At 44.3% G+C, this 21,816-nt stretch overlaps 1 protein-coding gene across 2 annotated transcripts in view; it reads right to left on the bottom strand.

The window, feature by feature from the left end:
• The window catches only part of CUL4A (cullin 4A), a 132,806-nt gene that overhangs the window by 109,651 nt on the left and 1,339 nt on the right, over positions 1 to 21,816 (bottom strand). For both annotated transcript variants that reach the window (XM_073563545.1, XM_073563546.1), the window contains exons 2-5: positions 19,690 to 19,905; positions 17,449 to 17,564; positions 9,544 to 9,647; positions 6,366 to 6,435 (exon numbers count right to left, since the gene is read on the bottom strand). In XM_073563545.1, coding sequence (XP_073419646.1) covers positions 6,366 to 6,435; positions 9,544 to 9,647; positions 17,449 to 17,564; positions 19,690 to 19,819 — 420 coding nt within the window. In that variant the 5' untranslated portion in view covers positions 19,820 to 19,905. The remainder of the gene's footprint in view (positions 1 to 6,365; positions 6,436 to 9,543; positions 9,648 to 17,448; positions 17,565 to 19,689; positions 19,906 to 21,816) is intronic.

Raw genomic sequence — 21,816 nt, 5'->3', positions numbered from 1 at the left:
CTGCAAATAAGGACGGAATTTGCACAACAATTCAGGAATACTGTTGATTAACATTACTTTAATAGTCTATTGCAGATGTACAGCATTTCCACGCGGAAAATCCGCTCCGGAAACGCAACAAATCTGCAACGTGTGCACATAGCTTTATTTATACGTCCGAAGAAGGGGACAGTGACGCCAGCGGTGACTGGGAGCAGGGCTCACGTTTCATTACATCACGTGAGCTCCAAGAACGCGAGTGCTGACACTGCTGGAATGGTGCAAGCACGGGAGGTGAGTTTAAGTGCTTTTATTTTAACGGGGACAAACATTCAGAGTGAGAAGGGGGTTGTCTTAGTAGTGGACAACCCCTTTAATTGCCCACCGCTGCTCCATAGGAATAAGATTTAGTGATTGGGAAAGAAGGAAGAAAAACTTGCTGTCATGTCCAATACATGGCTATATAACCCTTGTGGTATGGTTGACTGTATGGATGAAATGCTTCTTCTGCCATAGGGTAAACCGCTGTCATAAAGGAATAAAACTTGTCCATCTACTATCCAAATATTCAACTACAGGTATCAGAGGGCCCAAGCTGTGCGAAGTAAACATCCTCCACACCATTACTCCACTTCCACCATCCTGGCTAACAATCGATAGGAATGGATCAGGCTGCTTGGCCCAAACTTTTACCCTCCCATCGGCAAGATGCATCAGAAATAAGGGTTAATCTAATAAGACAATATTTTTCTATTTCCCACAATATTTGTGCCCTTTTGACCACTTGTGAGCACTCATTAAAGGCACTTAAACTGGGGTAGTCTGCTGTTGTGGCCTATGTATGCTAAGGAACAGCAAGCTGTGTGTTCACTTAGGTTTGTTTAGCACTAGTGTTGTATTCGGCTGCAATGTGCTTGTCTGTGCTTCACTAGTTCATCTGAAAGCTTCTTTACATCCTCTCACAACGCCATTCAGAGGGTTATTATATCTATAGGATCCACTGCTATTGGATGTTTTCCTTGATGACACAATTTTTGTACACTTGACACCATTGCACAAGAAAATTCCACAAAGACGGCAGTTTTAGAAATACTGGTCCTGAATAGTCAAACACGGAAAACTTGCTCCCTGGAGTATAAGCTGGTGTCTTATCACCATCGCCAAACGCAACCTGCTGCAGTTTGGTTGCGCTCGGCGCACCGTCAAAAAGGCGCATGCGCCGCCAAACGCATACTGCGCACGGCCTGCGCCCCCAGTGATAAAGATAGGGGACGCAGGACGCATGCAGCATCATGCGCCGGTAGGCGGAGCCACCGTCGGAGGCGCGGCAGGGGGCGGGGATTAGCGGCAGCCGTGCGCAGGCCGTCACTGTGCTCAAAAGCGCTAGTGTGAAACTAGCCTAACCCCTTAAATGCTGCTGTAAATAATGACTACAGCATCTAAATGGTTAACAGAGTGTGAGGTCCTCCACTTTAACCACATCAGCAACCAGAGATCTTGATTGTGTGGTCCTGAAGTTTGCCATGGAAATTCATGGCCAAATAATGGGCTTAGAGTCTGTTAGCTACAGTGACCTGTTCAGAAGTTATCAATATTTTGACGGAAAAAATAAATTTCATCATTTTACTACCTAAAAGCAATTTTGAATGTGTTGAGGGGTGGCGTTTTCAAAATGGTATCACTTTTAGGGGGGGATTCCATTACATGGGACCCCCAAAGTCACTTCAAAACTTAATAGGTCCCTAAAACAATATGTTTTGTAAATTTCCTAGAAAAAAATATAAAAATTACTGCTCCATTTTTAAACCTTCTATAATGCGAACAAAATAAAACAACATTTTACAAATCTTGCAGATGTAAACCACACGAGGGAAATGTTATTTATTAATGTTTTTGTGTGGTATCACTATCTCTGGTTTAACCCCTTCACCCCCAAGGGTGGTTTGCACGTTCATGACTGGGCCAATTTTTACAATTCTGACCACTGTCCCTTTATGAGGTAATAACTCTGAAACGCTTCCATGGATCCCGGTGATTCTGACACTTTTTTCTCGTGACATATTGTACTTCATGTTAGTGGTAACATTTCATTCAAATAACTTGCGTTTATTTGTGAAAAAAACGGAAATTTGGCGAAAATTCTGAAAATTTCACAATTTTCCAACTTTGAATTTTTATGCCCTTAAATCACAGATAAGGCACACAAAAAACTTAATAAGTAACATTTCCCACATGATTACTTTACATCAGCACAATTTTGGAACCAAATTTTTTTTTGTTACGAAGTTATAAGGGTTAAAAATTGACCAGCGATTTCTCATTTTTGCAACACCATTTTATTTTTACGGACCACATCACATTTGAAGCCACTTTGAGGGGTCTATATAATAATAATATAATAATAAATTTTATTTTTATAGCGCCGACATATTCCGCAGCACTTTACTCTATATGATAGAAAATACCCAAAAGTGACACCATTCTAAAAACTGCACCCCTTAAGGTGCTCAAAACCACATTCAAGAAGTTTATTAATCCTTTAGGTGCGTCACAGGAATTTTTTGAATATTTAAAAAAAAAAAAAATGAATATCTAACTTTTTTTCACAAAAATACTTCAGGTTCAATTTTTTTTTATTTTACCAAGGGTAACAGGAGAAATTGGACTGCAAAAGTTATTGTGCAATTTGTCCTGAGTACGCTGATACCTGATATGTGGGGGGGAACCACTGTTTCGGCGCATGGCAGATCTCAGAAGGCAAGGAGCGCCGTTTGACTTTTTCAATGCAAAATTGGCTGGAATTAAGATCGGACGCCATATCACGTTTGGAGAGCCCCTGATGTACCTAAACAGTGGAAACCCCCCACAAGTGACCCCATTTTGGAAGCTAGACCCCCCCAAGGAACTTATCTAGATATGTGGTGAGAACTTTGAACCCACAAGGGCTTCACAGAAGTTTATAACGTACAGCGGTACAATTAAAAAATCATATTTTTTCCACACAAAAATGATCTTTTCACCCTCAATTGTTATTTTTCCAAGGGTAACAGGACCCTAAAAGTTATTGTGCAATTTGTCCTGAGTACGCTGATACCCCACATGTGGGGGTAAACCACTATTTGAGTGCATGGCAGAGCTCGGAAGGGAAGCAGCGCCATTTGCATTTTTGGCTGGAATTGAGATCTGACACCATGCCGCGTTTGGAAAGCCCCTGAAGTACCAAAACAGTGGAAACCCCCCACAAATGACACCATTTTGGAAACTAGACCCCCCCCAAGGAACTTATCTAGATGTGTGGTGGCCACTTTGACCCCTCCAGTGCTTCACAGAAGTTTAATACGCCCGGGCGCGAAAATAAAAAATTCGTATTTTTTCCACAAACATGATCTTTTAGTCACCAATTTTTTTATTTTCCCAAGGGTACCAGGAGAAATTGGACCCCAAAAGTTGTTGTCCAATCTGTTCTGAGTACGCTCATACCCCATATGTGGGAGAAAACTACTGTATGGGCACATGTCGGGGCTCGGAAGGGAAGTAGTGACGTTTTGGAATGCAGACTTTGATGGAATGGTCTGCGGGTGTCATGTTGCCTTTGGAGAGCCCCTAATCTACCTAATCTACCTTATCTAGATGTGTGGTGAGCACTTTGAACCCCCAAGTGCTTCACAGAAGTTTATAACGCCTGGGGGTAAAAATAAAAAAATCATTTTTTTTCCACAAAAATGATATTTTTGCCCTCAATTTTTTATTTTCCTAACGGTAACAGGAGAAATTGGACCCCAAAAGTTGTTTTGCAATTTGTCCTGAGTAGGCTGATACCCTATATGTGGGGGTAAACACTGTTTGGGCGCACGGCAGAGCTTGGAAGGGAAGGAGCACCATTTGACTTTTTCAACTCAGAATTGGCTGGAATTGAGATCAGACGCCATGTTGCATTTGGAGAGCCCCTGATGTGCCCAAACAGTGGAACCCCCCAATTCTAACTCCGACCCTAACGCCAACACACCCCTAACCCTAATCTCAGCCCTAACCCTAGCCCTAACCCTGGCCCTATCCCTAATGGGAAAATGGAAATAAATAAATTTTCTTTTAATTTTATTATTTTTCCCTAACTAAGGGGGTGATAACGGGGGGTTTGATTTACTATTTATGGCGGTTTTTATGTTTGGCGGCTGTCACACGCTAAAAGACGCTTTTTATTGTAAAAATAGTTTTTGCATCACCACATATTGAGAGCTATAATTTTTCCGTATTTTGACCCACCGAGTCATGTGAGGTCTTATTTTTTGCGGGACGAGTTGACGTTTTTATTGGTACCATTTTCGGGCACGTGACATTTTTTGATCACTTTTTATTCCGATTTTTGGGACGCAGAATGAACAAAAACCAGCGTTTCATGAATTTATTTTGGGGGGGTGCGTTTACACCGTTCCGCGTGCGGTAAAATTGATAAAGCGGTTTTATTCTTCGGGTCAGTACGGTTACAGCGATACCTCATTTAGGCTAGTTTCACATTAGCGTTTTTTTGCGCAGCGCATCGGGCGCATAAAAAACGCAAAGAAAAACGCAAAACAAACGCGTGTTTTTTTAACGTCATGCGCACGCTGATGCGTCAAAAAAACGCAGCGTTGCTTGCGTTTTACATGCGTTTTTGCATGCGTTTGCGTTTTTTTATGCACATGCGTTTTTAGGTGTGACATTTTTTCCATTGTCTAAAGAACATTCTAGACTTGTTTAACTCAAAAACGCATGCGCAAAAAAACGCAACCATGCGCAAGACCATGCGCACACATGCGTTACCATAGACTTCAATGTGTTGTTTTTGCGCATTCCGTGCGCAAGCGTTTTTTGCCAAGACAGGGCGCACCAAAAAATGCAACATGTTGCGTCTGGCGCGCCTGGCGCGAAAGACAAAAAAACGCATGCGCACGAAAACGCACGTGTGCGCAAGACCATGCGCACGTCATGTTAAACATAGGTGCGCAGTGCGCATGCGCACGATGCGCTGCGCACAAAAGCGCAAATGTGAAACCAGCCTTAGGTTGTTTTTTTATGTTTTGTCGGTTTTATGCAATGAAAACTTTTATATAAAAAATAATTATTTTTGCATCGCTTTATTCTGCGAGCTATAACTTTTTATTTTTTCGCTGATGAGCCACCACACAGCATCGTTTTTTGCGGGACAAGATGACGTTTTCAGCGGTACCATGGATATTTATATGCGTCTTTTTGATCGCGCATTATTGCACTTTTTGTTTGGCGGTATGATAATAAATCATTTTTTGCTTCGTATTTTTATTTTTTAAGGGGTTCGCTAAAGGGGTTAACTAATGGGACAGTTTTATAGGGCAGGTCGTTACGGACGCTGCGATACCTAATATGTGTACTTTTATTGTTTTTTTGTTTGTTTTTTTATTTCCAAAAAATGGATTTATTGGGGGAATTTTTTTTTTCTAATTTATTTGGCGATTTTTAAAAAAATTATTAACACTTTTTTTTTTTTTAACTTTATTACATAGTCCCAGGTGGGACATCACTGTCCTGTGACAGATCGCTGATTTGTCACATCACAGATCACTGTCACAGATCAGCGATCTGTCACAGGCACTGCTGCAGACTTCCTCATGCCTGCGCTTTGCAGGCACTGAGGAAGCCGGCTCCCTGCAGGCCCCCGTCGCCATCTTGGATTCGGGGGCCTGCAGGGAAGGATCCCCCCGCAGCAGCGCTGCACATTGCGCTGCTGTGGGGGGCTCAGGGAAGCACAGAGGGAGCCCCCTCCCTGCCGATGCTTCCCTTTAACCCCCGGTACACCGCGATCATGTTTGATCGCAGTGAGCAGGGGGTTACCGTGTCTGGGGCGGTCCGTGACCGCCCCTGACACATTGTACCGGGTGTCAGCTGTGATAATTAGCTAACAACCGGCCGCGATCAGCGGCGCTCACCACATGGGCGCCGCTTATCGCTGAGACGTACTATCCCGTCCATGGGCATAGGGGCCCGGGACCCATGGACGGGATAGTACGTCTGATGTCAGGAAGGGGTTAAAGGGATAATCGTTCAAAGTTTGAAAATTGCTAATTCTTTGAAATTTTTGCAAAATTTGTGACATTTTTATAAATAAATGCAGAAAATATTGACATAAATTTACCATTATCATAAAGTACAATGTGTAAAAAAAACTCAATCTCAACATCAATGGGATATGTTGAAGTTTTCTAGAGTTATTACTACATAAAGTGACACTGGTCAGACTTAAAAAATTTTGCCTAGTCACTAAGGGATTTTCCAACTGTATAAAGGGCGAGGTTTCTTACAAAATAGCCATTCAGGGTGTATATAAGCAGTAACAAGGTGCGGGCGTACCCACAGAAACACGGTAAACTTACCATTTGTCTGCAGTGATCTTTCCAACACAAGTTCACCTTTTTTAAAAACAGAAAGCTGTCAAGAGATTCTGTACACAATTACATAAGTTAAAGAAAAGCAATGAAAAGATTTGGCCATTCAGGGAGTAAACCAACTTTATGTAACTTTAACCCCCTTCAAAACCTTTGACGTGCATATACGTAAAAGGTCGTGTCACTGCCTTTTATGCGGGATTGCATGCAGAAATCACATCTTAAAAGTATGAAAAAAAAAAAAAAACAGTACAAAAGTTCAACTCACCACACTTTTAAAAATAAAATGAAAAAAAAACAAAAAAAAAAAACACACATTTGGGATTGCTGAATATGTAAAAATCCGATCTACCAAAAGATAAAATAAATTAAACTGATCGGAAAACAGTGCAACAACAAAAAAAAAAAATTAAAATGCCAGAATTATGGTTTTTTTGGCAGCCGTAACATTGCAACGAAATGCAAAAAGAGGCAATCAAATCATTGCATCTACCCGAAAATGGTATTAACCCCTTTGTGACACGCGCCGTACGGCGCTTGTCGCAACTCCTCCTTTGAATTGGGCTCCGGCGGTGAGCCCACCTCAAAGCCGGGACATAACAGCTGACATGTGCCCACAATAGCCGCAGGAGGAATCGTGATACGCCCAGGCTATTAACTAATTAAATGCCACTGTCAAACTTACAGTGGCATTTAACAAGCGCTTCCGGCCATTAGGCCGGAAATACGCGCACCGCTGATCCCCGCCACATGATCGGGGGTAATCGGTGTATTGGCATAACCAGAGGTCTCCTTGATACCTCTATGGTTGCTGTTGCCAGATTGCTATGAGCACCACCTGGTGGTTGGCGCTCATAGCAAGGCTGTAATTTAGCTACATAGAGGTGACTGAGCATCGCCTCTATGTAGCAGAGCCGATCAGGTTATGGCAACTTCCTGAGGCTATGTACCCACGTTAGCGTTTTTAAACACTTAGAAAACCGGACTCCTTCCCAGAAACCGCACGTTTTATTTCCGCGCAATTTTTGCACAAAAATGGGCGTTTTTGATGCTTTTTTTTCTGCGCGCTTTCTAGGAACACTGGAAATGGCTAAAATCGCGGAGCAATGCGGAAATTAATGCGCATGCTGAGTATTTAGCCGCTAAGCGTTTTCTGAGCGTTTAAAAACGCATGCATTGGCACAAAAAGCCAAAAATGCATTAAATTTAATTTGAAGCTTTTTTTAAGCTTTTCTGCAGAGTCTGATCCGGCTCAAACGCTGCGGAAACGCTTACAAAAACACAACGTGGGCACTCAGCCTGAAGCATGCCAAAAGTAAAAAAAAAAAAAAAGTTTTTAAAAATATTAGAAAAATAAAAAAAATACAAAAGTTCAGTTGCCCCATTCAAAATAAAACAATAAAAAAAAACAAACAAACAAAAAAACGGTGTAGGGAGAAAAAAAATAAAACGCCAGAATTACTTTTTTTGGTTGCCTCGATATTGCTTTAAAATGTAATAATGGGTGATCGAAAGAAAATATCTGCACCAAATTGTATAATTAAAAACGTCAGCTCGGCGCGCAAAAAGTAAGCCCTTACCCAACCCGAGATCACGAAAAATGGAGACGCTACGGGTATCGGAAAACAGCGCAAAATTATTATTTTTTTTTTCTTTAAAGGGAATCCGTCACCCTTTTTTGAGATATCATATAATGATATCATTCAATTGTGTGTCACATAAGGATTCTCTTAGTACTTTTGCTTCCCCCTGACCCCGCACCTTTCATGCATAAATACCTTTTATGTATCGGTTCAGATGTATGTAAACTGCCACGGTCCGGTCCGCTGGGCGGGGCTTATTCACCTGCTCCCCCCCCTCCCTGTCTTGCTCTACACAAGAAGAAATGCGTAGAGCAAGACAGGGAGGGGGGGAGCAGTTGAATAAGCCCCGCCCAGCGGACCGGACAGCGGCAGTTTACATACATCTGAACCGATATAAAAAAGGTATTTATGCATGAAAGGTGCGGGGTTAGGGGGAAGCAAAAGTACTAAGAGAATCCTTATGTGACACACAATTGAATGCTATCATTATATGATATCTCAAAAAAGGGGTGACAGATTCCCTTTAACAGAATTTTGAATTTTTTTTCACCACTTAGATAAAAAAACAACCTAGACATGTTTGGTGTCTATAAACTCGTAATGACCTGGAGGATAATAATGGCAGGTCAGTTTCGGCATTTAGTGAACATGGTGAAAAAAAACTCAAAAAACAAGTGAGGGATTGCACTTTTTGTTTCAATTTCACTGCACTTGGAATTTTTTTTCCCGTTTTTGAATACACAATATGGTAAAACCAAAAGTGTCGCTCGAAAGTACAACTCGTCCTGCACAAAACAAGCCCTCACATGGCCATACTGACGGAAAAATAAAAAAAGTCATAGCTCTGGGAAGAAGGGGAGTGAGAAACAAACGCAAAAACGAAAATGGGCTCCGGCGTGAAGGAGTTAATAAAAACATCATCTCGGGGGAGCAATAAAAAAGCCCGAAAAATGAAAAACGCTATGGGTCTCGGAAAATGGCGACGCAAGCGAAATTCTTTATTTTTTTGCAAAATCTCCAAATTTTTTTTCACTACCCCAATAAAAAACAACAACAACAAAAAAAAATATACGTTTGCCCCCTGTGTACTCTTACTGACCTGGAGAACCATATAGCCAAGTTAGTATTACCATGTGGTGAACATTGTAGATAAAAACAAACAAAAAGAATACAATGCACTTGGATTTTTTTCTCCTGCTTGCCAGTGCATCACATAATAAAATGAACGGTGTCATTAAAAAGTACAACTCGTCCCACAAAAATAAAAAATAAAAAAATAGCCCTCATACGGCTATGGGAACGGAAAAATAAAAAAGGCTCTTGGAATAAGGGGAGGAAAAAAACAAAGCCGCAAAGACGGACAAATTGCAAGGTCCTGAAGGGGTTAATATTCGATTGCTAAATAATCATGCATGTTGGCCTGGTAATAGCAGTGGCTACACCCTTCAGCAATTAAGTGGTTAATTATGACATACAATGACGCAACACTGCAAGTTAATAATGATACTATTGTTGGGTTAGAAGCCTAACCTGGTCAATTGCATGGTCTCTTACCGCACAAGTGCACCAGAGGTAAAGGATATTCTCTGAACTGGTGGATCTGAGACTTCATGTGGTCCTCACACACTTGGCGCAGCTGTTTATATAGCGTGTGGGACACTTTGTAAGAGCATAGGTTTTCCACAGCCTAGAAAAGAAAAGAGGCAGAATGAATGATGCAGAGGAACTACACATCCGCACACTATTACACACAGCCTACAACTACAGGTGTCACATGTATGGAGAGCCTGTGTGTTGGGCTCTCCCTGCATGTGCTGTTACAGTGACACAGCCACGACACATGCCGCTGCGGCGCAGATCAGCTGTTCAGCAGGCGCGATTCAGGAACCCGGGTTATCGCTGTAGCTTATTTGGCAAGCCTAATAGATAACCGAATAATTGGGGAACCGAAGATAGTCGCTCAACTCTAGTACCCACTTCCCACCGCAGAAAATTTGTGTTTGTGGTTTTGTTTTTTCCCTACCCTTTCTCCAAAATCCTCTACTTTTTTATTTTTCCACACAGATGTATGAGGGCTTGCTTTTTTTCAGGGCTATGGGGTTGGTAAGCCAAACCACTGACTCCTCAATTTCCCTGACCCCACAGCACTGGCCACTGCTGAGCTTGGACATAAAGCGCAGCACAGATTCATCTCAACTAAAAGCCCAGACCCTTAAAACCAGACATAGAAATTCCAACCGCGGTGAAATTTTGAGAAACACAAAAAAGCAATTCTGACATTTTTTGGGCTTTGTTTCCTGGTTTTTATTGTGTGGTACAAATGACCTCCCATCAGGATTTTCAAGGTCAGTACAATTAGAGAGATACCAAACTTAGCTTCTTCCCATGCGAAACGCGCGTAGGGGTGAGGGAGGACATGCTACACTGCGCCAACAATGCTCCACTAATTTTAAGGTAATATCATAGTTGTCCCATGTTGAATATTTAGATCGGAATTACCCTGGCTATTTAGACAAGCGCTTTCTATTTTCATGGCCGTGATATTTCATTATATATAGTTATGGGTATAGTGATTGATTCCTTATGATAATGGGTACCGCTTTTAAAGTGATATGTATTTGGTCCCTTTATATTAGGGAAAATGTGGCACATGAATGAAGTTTTTTTACAGACATTGTTCTTTAATAATTATATTTATTTAAGTTATAAGACATTTATGCTGCATAATTTGGTATATTCATACTATATAAAATAGATTATTGTGGCAATACATAAATCAGTGCTTTGTAGTGTCTTCTATTGGGCATTGCTGCTTATTATGTATGAAAATATTGTAATAATAAAATTAATATTTTTGTAATATTGCTGGATCTCTTAATTTTCGGGTACCTTTTGGGTGTTATTCCGAATAAGCATGTACGTTTGATGTCAGAAACAGGTTAACAGCTTTGAATGCAAGGTTTTTGCATTTGATGGGTGCCTTCCAGATTGTCACATTCTGCCACCCCTGCAACGTCACCCGAGCCCAGTTCACAGGTCAATCTGAATGTCTATCATCCCATGTATACCTGTAGCAATAGCCAAATGGAAAGTCTGCTAATAGTAATCCACTGGTAAATGGTAACTTTATTTTCCGGTGACTTCTCAAAATAAACTGTTGACCAAATTTCCGTACTGCATTATATTAGCCAGGACACAAATAGGGATTTTTGTGTACTCACCGTAAAATCCTTTTCTCCGAGCCAATCATTGGGGGAGACAGAGACCGTGGTGTTATGCTGCTGGCCACTAGGAGGACACAAAGTAAACCAGAAAAAAAGTTAGCTCTTCCCCTGCAGTATACGCTTTCTCGCTGGCTGAGATTCTCCAGTTCGGTGAAAAAAGCAGTAAGAGCATAAACAGTTAACATAATATCAACGCCTAAGAATGCTACAGTGAGCCAATAGGCTAAAAAGGGTGGGTGCTGTGTCCCCCAATGATTGGCTCGGAGAAAAGGATTTTACGGTGAGTACACAAAAATCCCTATTTCTTCTACGCCTCATTGGGGGACACAGAGACCGTGGGACGTCCTAAAGCAGTCCCTGGGTGGGAAGCATACATTTGCTAATACCCCATGTACCACTGAGTGAACACCGTGGTACTGCCGATTGCAGGCAGCGTCTGCCGAGAGCTGCATCCGCAGAAGCCTGAGAATGAATTAGGCAATGTTTGTAAAGGTACGCAAGCTGGACCAAGTCGCAGCCTTGCGGAGAGGCCTGAGAATGAATGTGGTAACTTTTTGTAAAAGTATGCAGACTGGAAGAAGTCACAGCCTTGCAGACCTATTCTGCTGAGGCCTGGTGCCGAAAGATCGAAGATGCGCTCACTGACCGGGTAGAGCACCCTTAATCCCCGCTGGGACAGGCGCGTTCCTGACATGGTAGGATACCTGAATCGCCAAGCGAATCAACCTGGCTAGACCCTTCCTATGCCCGTCTGGAAGTATGAACAGGGTATCTGACTTGTGGAAAGGAGCCATTCGCGAGATGTACCGTCTCAGCGCCCTAACCACATCCAGGGTGTGGAGGGCCTTCTCAATGCGATGGACTGGCGTCGGAACAAAGGGAAGACAAAATTTCCCCGTTGAGATGGCAAGAGGAGAGGACCTTGTCCAGGAAGGACGGGAACGTCCCGAGAACTACCTTTTCCTGATGAAAATTCAGAAACGGAGAACAGCATGAAAGGGCTACCAATTCCGAAACTCATCTGATTGACGTAGTTGCCACTAGAGAGACCACCTTCCAAGAGAGGATGATCAGTGACACGTCCTGCAGCAGTTCGAAAAGGAACCTCCCGAAAGGCCCCGAGAACCAGGTTAAGGCTCCATGAGTCAAATGGTCTTCCATAAGGAGACGCCACATGGGAAACTCCCTGAATGAACGTCTTGAGCTGAAGCTTGGTGGCAATTTGTGTTGGAAAAGCAATGACAAGGCCGAAATTTTGCCGTTGAGCGAGTTAAGCGCAAGGCCTGATATTAATCTGGATTGAAAGAATTCCAATATGGCCAGATACCGGAGGTGATCGACCATGAACCTTGCACCACAAAAAAAGGAAGGTTGTTTAGGTGCGGTGATAGATGCGCATGGACACAGGCTTCCTGGTACTAATCATGGTGGAAATCACGTCGTGAGGGAAACCAGCCTGAGCTAAAAACAAGGATTCAACGGCCACGCCGTCAAAGACAGGACCCCGGAGTTCTGGTGGTAAATCGGGCCCTGCGAGAGTAGATCCATATGATATGAAAGTCACCAGGAGACGTCGGCGACTAGTTGTATTAGTTCTGCATACCATGCTCGGCTCGGCCAGTCTGGCGCGACTAGGATCACTGGCACTACCTCCGCTCTGATCCTCTTGATGACCCACGGAAACAAGGGAAGAGGGGGGTGGGGGGGGGGGGGGGGGAGATGTACAGGAGCCGGAACCAGAGCTATGGTGGAACTAGAGCGTCCGCTCCGATGGCGCAAGGATTGCGCGATCGGAAAATGAACCGAGGAACCTTGTTGTTTAGTCTTGAGGCCATGAGATCCACATCCGGAGTCCTCCAACGATGACATATCTGCTGAAAGAGTTCCGGATGAAGAGACCACCTCCCCGAGGCAATGCCTTGGTGACCGAGAAAATCTATCTTCTAATTTTCCAAGCCCGGGATGTGGCTTGCTGAGATGGGCGAATAGTTGGCCTCGGACCTATGGAAGATGAAACTCACTTCGTGCGTGGCCATCCTGCCCCGAAAACCTCCCTGACAGTTGATATACGCTACAGCTGTGGCGTTGTCGGATTGAGACCTGATGGGGAGACCTGCGAAGAGATGGTGGAAACTCCTTAGAGCTAATCTGATTGTTCCTATATCCCAAAGTTAATGGGGAGACGTGACTCTCGGGTTGATCAATGACCTTGTGCCGTGAGGTGACGAGGGACCGCACCCCAACTGAGGAGACTTGCATCAGAGGTTACTACCAACCATCTTACTGTGGGTAAAGACCTCCTTTGATTCAGGGAGGACCTTGGTGACTAATCCCCGAGGGCTTGCCTGTCCCGCAGGGACGGAGGAATCCGACGGTCCAGGGAGAACGGGTTCTCGTTCCAAACTAACAGCAATGCATGTTGTAAGGGACGGAGGTGGAACTGTGCAAATGGAACTGTTTCCATCGCAGCCACCATCCTTCCGAGAACTCTCATGCTGAAACAAATGGAGAGAGAAACTGGTCGAGAAAGAGGACGCTCTGCTTGTTGTAAGGCTTGGGTCTCTCCTGGAGGGAGAGTGGTGAATCCGCGGGAAGTGTGAGCCGGTCCTGGGACAGACTTTTCGCAGTCTATCTTCCGCCCTAGGCGGGAAGAGTATTTACTGTTTTCCACAGATTCCTCGCAGACTAGAAGGGACCGACTCTTGATGAGCAGGTCGTCCAGATACGGTAACAGTACCACTCGCCAAGGGTGAAGAATGGGCATGACAGCCGCCATGACCTTGGTAAAGACCCTGGGAGCGGTGGCGAGTCTGAAGGGCAAGGCCATAAACTGGAAGTGTTGCTCGTGAGTTGCAAAACGCAGGAGCTACTGGAGGGACGGGCAGATCGGAATGTGAAGGCAAGCGTTCTTGACATCGATGGAAGCTAGGAACTGTCCCTTTTCCATGGGAGCGACAACTGAACGGAGAGTTTCCATTTGGAATCGCCGTACCGTGACAAGGTGATTAACAATTGAGATCCAGAGATGGTTCGCATGGACCCGTCCTCTTTTAGAACCACAAAAGAAGGACTGAATAAAATCTTCTGAACCCTTTGTGAAGGGGGACCGGAATGATGACTCCGTCCCTTAGAAGAGCCTGAACAGCCCGAAGGAAGGCTCTTGTCTTTCTCTTGGAGGAAGAGGAAAGGAAAACTCAAGTTGGAGGGGGGGGGGGGAATTGTATATTATATCCGAAGAATACCAGCTTCCTGACCCATTTGTCGTCATTAGGTAGATCTATGAGATCTGGCTCCCCTAGATCCGGAAGCCCTAGGCCTGGGTTTCCAAGAACGGTTAGATATGTATGAGATCTGGGAGCCTCTGTCTCCGCGCGGGGACAGACCTGATCCAAAAGAGAAGGGAGAGGAGGACCAACTGGAATTGTTGCGAGAAAATCGAAACACGTCGGCTGTTGGAGCGAAAACGGCCGAACAGCCCTTTGTGAGGAGGAAATTTACTTGTCTTCTCCCCTGGTAACATCAGAAATGTGCTGGTCCAGTCTCTCTCCAAAAAGATGACCCACAGTATGAGCCGCGCAATTTGCGGCCTGAAAAGAAGCGCTACAAAGTTCGCTGTGTGAATCATCTGGCTGGCGACAGAGGTTGTTTCCGGAGGAAGATTGGTACCCTGGAAGGCAGTAATGAGGACTTCTGCCCAAGCGGCCTTGCCTTAGTGACCTAAACTGCGGCAAAGGATGGAACAAACGCCGCTCCTGAAGCTGCCAAAAAATTGAACGGGCAAGGTAATCAATTTGATGATCGGAGGGGTTTCTGACCGAGGAACCCTCAGAAACAGATAGGAGCATTGTGCAAACAAGACGCGGTACAGGAGGGTCCACCGGAGGGATCTGTAATCGATCCTTCATTTGGTCTGGATCAAAAGGGTATTTAGCCAGAGTAAACTTTTGCCCAGTGAACCACTTATGGCTGATGCCTATGATACTGGACGGCTGGTAAATAACCAGCGCACATGCTTATTCCTTAAATGAGAAGTGCTGGAGCGGGAATATTTTCCTCATTCAACCTTAGAATCCTTTTCACTGATTCTATAAGAGAATCAAGCGACTCTTGATCAGTTGGGGGATTCTGAGGGGCTGACGTGACAGATACAAAATCAGAGTTATGCTCGCTGTGAACCTCAGGTGAGAGCGAGCGAGAGAGAGACAGGAGTCGCTGATGCTGAGGAGCGAACGCGACTAGGGGACGCGCCATGAGCCCGCTTTGGCAGAGACTGTCCTCCCGGAGGGGGAATATAGCCTTGGTCAGAGGCTCCACCGACAGGGATTCAGCCCATTCGGGGGTACCAGACGCAGGAGGCCAATCAGCAGCGGCTGCGAGGGGCATTGGAGCGCAGGTCGGGGCGCGGTTCGGACGCAGGCCGGGTCGCGGTCCGTGCATAACGGATTAGCTTTAACACTGGAGAGTCATGCTCGCTGTGGTAAGGCCGACTTGCAGGTAGTACACACGGTAGAAAAGCGCAGTGTGCTTCTTAGCAGCCCATTTAGCCTCCTGTGAATGAGGCATAGCGCTCCAGAAAGGGTTAACGGCAGAGTCTGACTGCAGCTGCAGGGAATGTGTCGGGAAGGGGTTAAGCTTTAATCTGAGGGCAGATGCAGCTTACCCACGGTCCTGTGTTATGTCCCCCGGGAGGAAAACGGTGGCCCTGTGGCGTCACCCGGAATTCGGCTGCTCCTGAAAGGGTTAACTGCAGCAGAGGTAACAGACATAGCCCTGAGATTAGAATTGCGCGTCTCGTTTGGAATGAGAGGCGCCAAGAGGAGGGGGCGGTGACGATAGCGCGGGCGGCGCTATTCAAATTGCGGCCTAGTAGGTCGGAAAAGCCGGGGACTAAATTTTTGGCCTACCCACTTTAGGTGCCGGGGGCGGTGCTATTGAGGGCGGCGCTATTTAAATTGCGGCCTAGCAGGCCGAAAAAGCCGGGGGCTAAATTTCTGGCCTCCCCGCGGTAAGCGCCAGCGAGGTGGGCAGCCATTGTACCGCCGCTGACGCTAAGTCAGCGCTTCTCCCGGGGACAAGGACCCGACCCCATACCTCCACTCCTGTGCTCAGTCAGGTCGTCGCTGTCCAAGGTCTTTCAGTCTCATCCTCCAGGCGACGTAGCAGAGCTGGAGCTTTTACCGGGGGGGTATTGTTCAATCGATCCACCCTCTGGGTAGGGGGACGGAGAGCTCTGGGGCTGATTCAGGGCATCCGAAAAAGTGCTGTTCAGGTCTGCTCCATGCACTCCTGTGCTATGTCCTGTTGCGCTTGCCCTCGTATCCATGGAGTACCGCCATAAGGGAACCATCGTCAGAGGAATCAGCCCCATTCGTCGCAGGAAAGTGTACGTGAAAGGTTACTCCACGTGCTTGCCTGTTGTTGGTTCGGGGGAGAGCGGGCCGTAGAAAGGAACCGTCCCCCCTTCACTCCGTTAATTAAAAAATAAAAATTTACAGAAAATTCAAAAATAAAATAAAAACGGTGGGGTCTGAAACCAGACCCAAGTGCCTCCTATAGACACTAAGTAAGAACTGGAGAATCTCAGCCAGCGAGAGGGTGTATACTGCAGGGGAGGAGCTAACTTTTTTTCTGGTTTACTTAGTGTCCTCCTAGTGGCCAGCAGCATAACATGCACGGTCTCTGTGTCCCCCAATGAGGCGTAGGAGAAAGAGGGATTCCTGTTCATCATTCCTTAATTGGCACGGAAAAGGAAGCGGCATAATCAGTATGGAGGAAATTCAACAGCAATACTGAGTAGTGAAGATGTGAATCCAGCTCTGGTATGAGGTAGAAGACTTGTGCTCAGCATGAACTTTCTGTGTTTCCCTCTGGCAGTTTTGTCACTCCACTCTTCATGCCCTCAATCGACAGAGTATTATAGGCGATGTAACCTGATACTGCACTGAGCTGGCAATCCATCTAATCTTAAGGATGATGAAGATGAACAGTTTTTCTAGAGTTTATGAGTTTAGAAGGCAGGTGGAAAGGAAGAAGTGGCTCATAAGTGAAAGAAGCAGATTTCTTTGAGAAGATTTATCACAAAATATTACTTGCATTCTCTTGTATTATTGATTATTCTCTTTTTACCCATACATGCATTAGACTTTATTACTCTTGTATCAGTATTGCAGATGAAGATAAATATGAAGCATAGAAGAATTATCGACTGTACAAGAAAGGCGCCTCACGTGAAAAAGGGGTTTCTGAAACAATGAATTGTCATACCTGGTAAAGTTCCTCCAAGTTATACTTTATAGACGTGCTGCTTTCTATGGCGTTTACGGCTTCATGAAGCTTCTGCCATGTGTCCTGAGTGTAGTTATCAGGCAGCTTTGGTTTGTCTGGAAATACAAACATAGTACTAAATCGACATGCCAACTAGAGGCAGGCAGCAATAGCAGCACATAGGCATTCTTCACTGCTTATGGTCTGCACACTTAAAATGTGGAGGTTGCTCAGCAAGCAGAATGTGGCCTTTGGATGTATGTCCACACTCTTACCGAGCAGTAGTGGGACCTATGATGATCTAAGAAATATCACCCATTGAGTGAGGAAGTGGATACGTATTCATTTCGGTTCACTGGAATTCCCCTTTAATAAATTTGGTGCATCTTATTTCAGTGGACTCCTGCTGTAGACTGGCGTGAGAAGTGTCAGTCTTAGAACATTCCATTCACTACACAGCAGGGACACATTTATAAGATTATCTTATTTAAATACACCCAGTTGTGGAAATTATTTTTCTTCCAAGATCTCTTGCTACCAAGAAAGCCTGAGTCCTTCATCACCCGTCCACACGCATGACTGTTTCCATATTCTCAAATTTCCATACAGCGAGAGCAGCAGATCATTAATGCATGTGGGTAGTAGAAGTCGGACTCTCAGGCTTTTTTCTAAGAGTCCTGCAACATTTCATTACATTTTTACATGAAAATACTTTTAGAAGATAAATATATCTATGAGCATAGTATGTCCTATGACACACACAGGAAAAGCAAGAGCAGATACACTTTAAAGTGGTTGTCCTCCCTTGGCACATTTAAGCTGCCCCATGATCGGCTGATCACTGCAGGCCTAGTTGCTTTAACCCATAATGGTCAGCTGGGGAAGCAACATGCGGCCGATCTTTTTCTCTTCAGCAAAAACTATAATAGAACATACTGTAAATGAAAAGGAAGTGACGTCTATATAACACATGGTTGACCCATATCTGCCACAGCTCTTGGCTCCCCCTTTGACATAATCTACCCTAACAATTCAGAAAGTAGAAAGTGACCAAATTATCACAATTGGCTTAATTGCCAAATGGGATGCTTTGATGAGTTAATTCACAAGGTAAGATACTGGCTTTTGGTCAATTTCAGAAAATAACAGAAGACTTAGTTGATTAGTACACTAGATATCAGCCATTTCAGACAAATTAATTTGCCTTAACTCGTCCCTAACTAATCCCTATATTTAAAGCCAAAGAAATGAGATGGAGCACATGTTGGCATAGGGGTAATGTGTAGGTGCACCTTCACCCTGAGGCCATTAAAAAACATACCCTAGGACAAAAGCAAAATGAGCAATTACCCTGCAGTAAGCAGATAGTAATAGTACATGTAAGTAATATAAGGTACTTAGTTGAGACTATTTTGATTTAAAAAAACATGTAGCGACAAGGTGTACCCAGTCAGGATGGACCCATCTCAAGTATTAAAGGGAACTTGTCAAGCGAAAAAATGCTATTAACCTGCAGATATTGGTTTAATCTGCAAGTTAATAGTGTTCTGAACCTGTCTCTTTCAGATCCATCTGAAAAAGATAAAAAAAAAGGGAGACATTACTGGAAAACGATGAAAATCGAGGTAGATTTGGGTCTAGTAAAAGATCGGTGTCCACCTCCTACCACTATGCTAAACCATGGTCTCCTGTGTCCCCCAATGAAGCGATAGAGAAATTAACTTTACTCCTCCAGGCAGCGTTTGGTGACGGCACGGGTTCAGTCACTGCTCTGTATATTGAAAGTGGTGACTGTAACTGTGCCCCAGGCACTGACTGACAGCTTGTTCATCATTAGGACTAGCTGTCAGTCGGTACCGGTGGTGCAGTTACAGCCACCGCTCTCTATACACAGAGCGGTGACTGAACCCAAGCCAGCGCTGCGCCCACGACTTAAATCTGAACACTACCAGAAGGAATAAAGTTAGCAGGGTTCTAATTGCCGGCACCGGACACGTACAGAATCCTATTAACCTGCAGATTAACCTCATAGTTGACTTTTTTATATCAAAATAGTGTCAACGACTCAACTAAGTACCTTATGTTATTTATACGCACTATGGTTATTCATTTGTTTACTTACTGCAGGGTATTTGCTCATTTTGTTTTTACCAAGGTTAATCCGTACATTTGTACAATCTCTAACTATACTGTACTTATAAGCTTGGCTGTAATAAAATACATTTACACACATTACATTACCTTTAAAATTCTTAATTATTAATTTTTTGGAAGATGAGGGTTTGGCGGCCAGTGCAGAATTTTTAGTCAGTCCATTGGTATGGTTAACTAGTGTTGAAAAGTTTCCTTTCCTCTGCGCGTCTTGTTCCATGGCAGGGCAGTTCGGCACACCACAGAGGAGAAGATTTCAAGTAGATGTGCTCAATGTGTGAATATCATTGGCCACTTATTCAGAGTCTAGGGCATACAAAAGAGAAGAAATCCACAATATATCACATACACATATCTTATAAGTGCAGCAATGATTTGAGCATGAACACTTGGTAACGGAAGCGAAAACGGATTCTTCATTGTAAGGCTTGGGTCGTTACAGCTCACGTACACAAGTATTAAACTTGTATAGCGTTACAACTGGCAGTATAGAAAGAAGCTATCAGATTTGGCTTTAGAGGCTGTAATGCACATTGCAAGAGGTGTAGTGTGTACAAGGTTTGATTTCGGGTCACCATTTTCATCCACTTTAAGGTAAACACAAACGAAAGACTAAAAGAAAGTTTATACTGTGTTTTCCAGGTTAATATTAAATCCTGGTCAAAGTGCAAACATGCCCGAAAGAAAGAAAATAATATGGCTTGGAGATTTTTTTTTTAACCTCTGATATCTAGGTTACAAAACAGGGTCAGACTGTAGAAATACCTTTAGGCCAGGGTTATACTTGCGAGAAACTAGGACGAGTCTCGCATGTCAATACCCGGCACTCGGGTGTATAGAAAGACATGCAACTGCACACTCCGTCCCGAGTGCCGGCGGCAGTGCTGGGTATTGAGATGCGAGACTCGTCTGAGTTTCTCACAAGTCTGACCCTGGCCTTAGACAGATTATGATGCAAGTATGACAACCCATGTCTATAAATGGTAGCTTGCTGTCCAGGATGGGGGCGAGCGACTGCAGGGAAATACAACTCCTTGCTACTAGTGATGAGTGAGCATGATGCGGCTATTTTTTTCACAGGCAGATTCGGTCAGTGAAAAAAAAAAACTCATCTGCCCTGCTCCATTAAATAACAATGGTGCGCGTGCGGTTTAATGTTTACACGAAAAGAGCTCGGCTTGAAAATACGGTTGTGAGAACAAGCCCTAAAAGCGTGAAATCTCGCTCTTTGCAGTAAGCCGGCACTCCCAAATCAATTACTAAATGTTGACCTAATAGTGACTGATCTAAGGATGTAACCGCTCGCTCACCGCTTTGGAGATCATTTGACAGCGCTGGTTCACTGAATAGAGCGAGCGCCTGCGCGTTATCCTTGTGAGTGGAGTGTGTAGGGTTGTGAGATACCTCTCTGGATTTCACAAGCAGGAAATTCGGGCAAGCCCTTTTGGGGGACACTTGAGGTGTTCTTCGCACTGTCAAATTATTCTAAGACAAATTTTGGGCTGCCCACTCTTTCACTAAATAAAAAGGATAGTCCCAGAATGGAGACAGGTACTTTTAAAGGACCATTTCAGAAATTGTAATGTCTTCTGAAAACGTGGAAAACAAATAAATTGCTCCTTTCCATTGCTTGGTAATCACTGTCTGAAGTTAGGAGGAACTTGCTCTCATATTTGAGAGATCTGTTCTCATGTCATTATTCCACAAAATGACTAAAGGCGTCAAAACCAAGACAGAAGGAAAAAAAATGCTCCCACAAAAAGCACTTGGAGGGGGGGGGTGCCACTTAGTTCCTCCAGTAGAAAATGATGGACAGGAAAACAGATCCATGAATGTGAATTCTGGCCATATGATGCCTATATCTTCCAGCCAACTCCTACTGTGTATGCAGCTTGCCACTCAGACACAGCGTAGAGGGGAATAACCGCTTGCACGCGTGTGCACAGAAATGTGGACCTGCATTCGCTCACTTTAGGATTTTGAAAGTGATTGGCTTTCCCGCACTGTCCTTCGCACAGTGTTTGGCACATGCAGGGAGGCTGGCAGTGGGCAGAGCAGCAATTTCAGACCTGGCACTCTAATACATACATAACAGTAGGGAATGTCTGTAGAGCCTGCAAAATATGACGCCACGATAAGTCAATAAAAATAGTTCTTCACTTTTTTGCCCTGATGAGTGAACGTGCTCTGATAAGATATTATCCAAGCATGCTCGGG

The sequence above is a fragment of the Dendrobates tinctorius genome, unplaced genomic scaffold (genome assembly GCF_039654945.1).
Source record: "Dendrobates tinctorius isolate UK_male_01 unplaced genomic scaffold, ASM3965494v1 ptg000394l, whole genome shotgun sequence".
NCBI lineage: Eukaryota > Metazoa > Chordata > Amphibia > Anura > Dendrobatidae > Dendrobates > Dendrobates tinctorius.
Note: the sequence above shows the minus strand (reverse complement) of the source record. Positions and strands in the feature narration are given on the sequence as shown.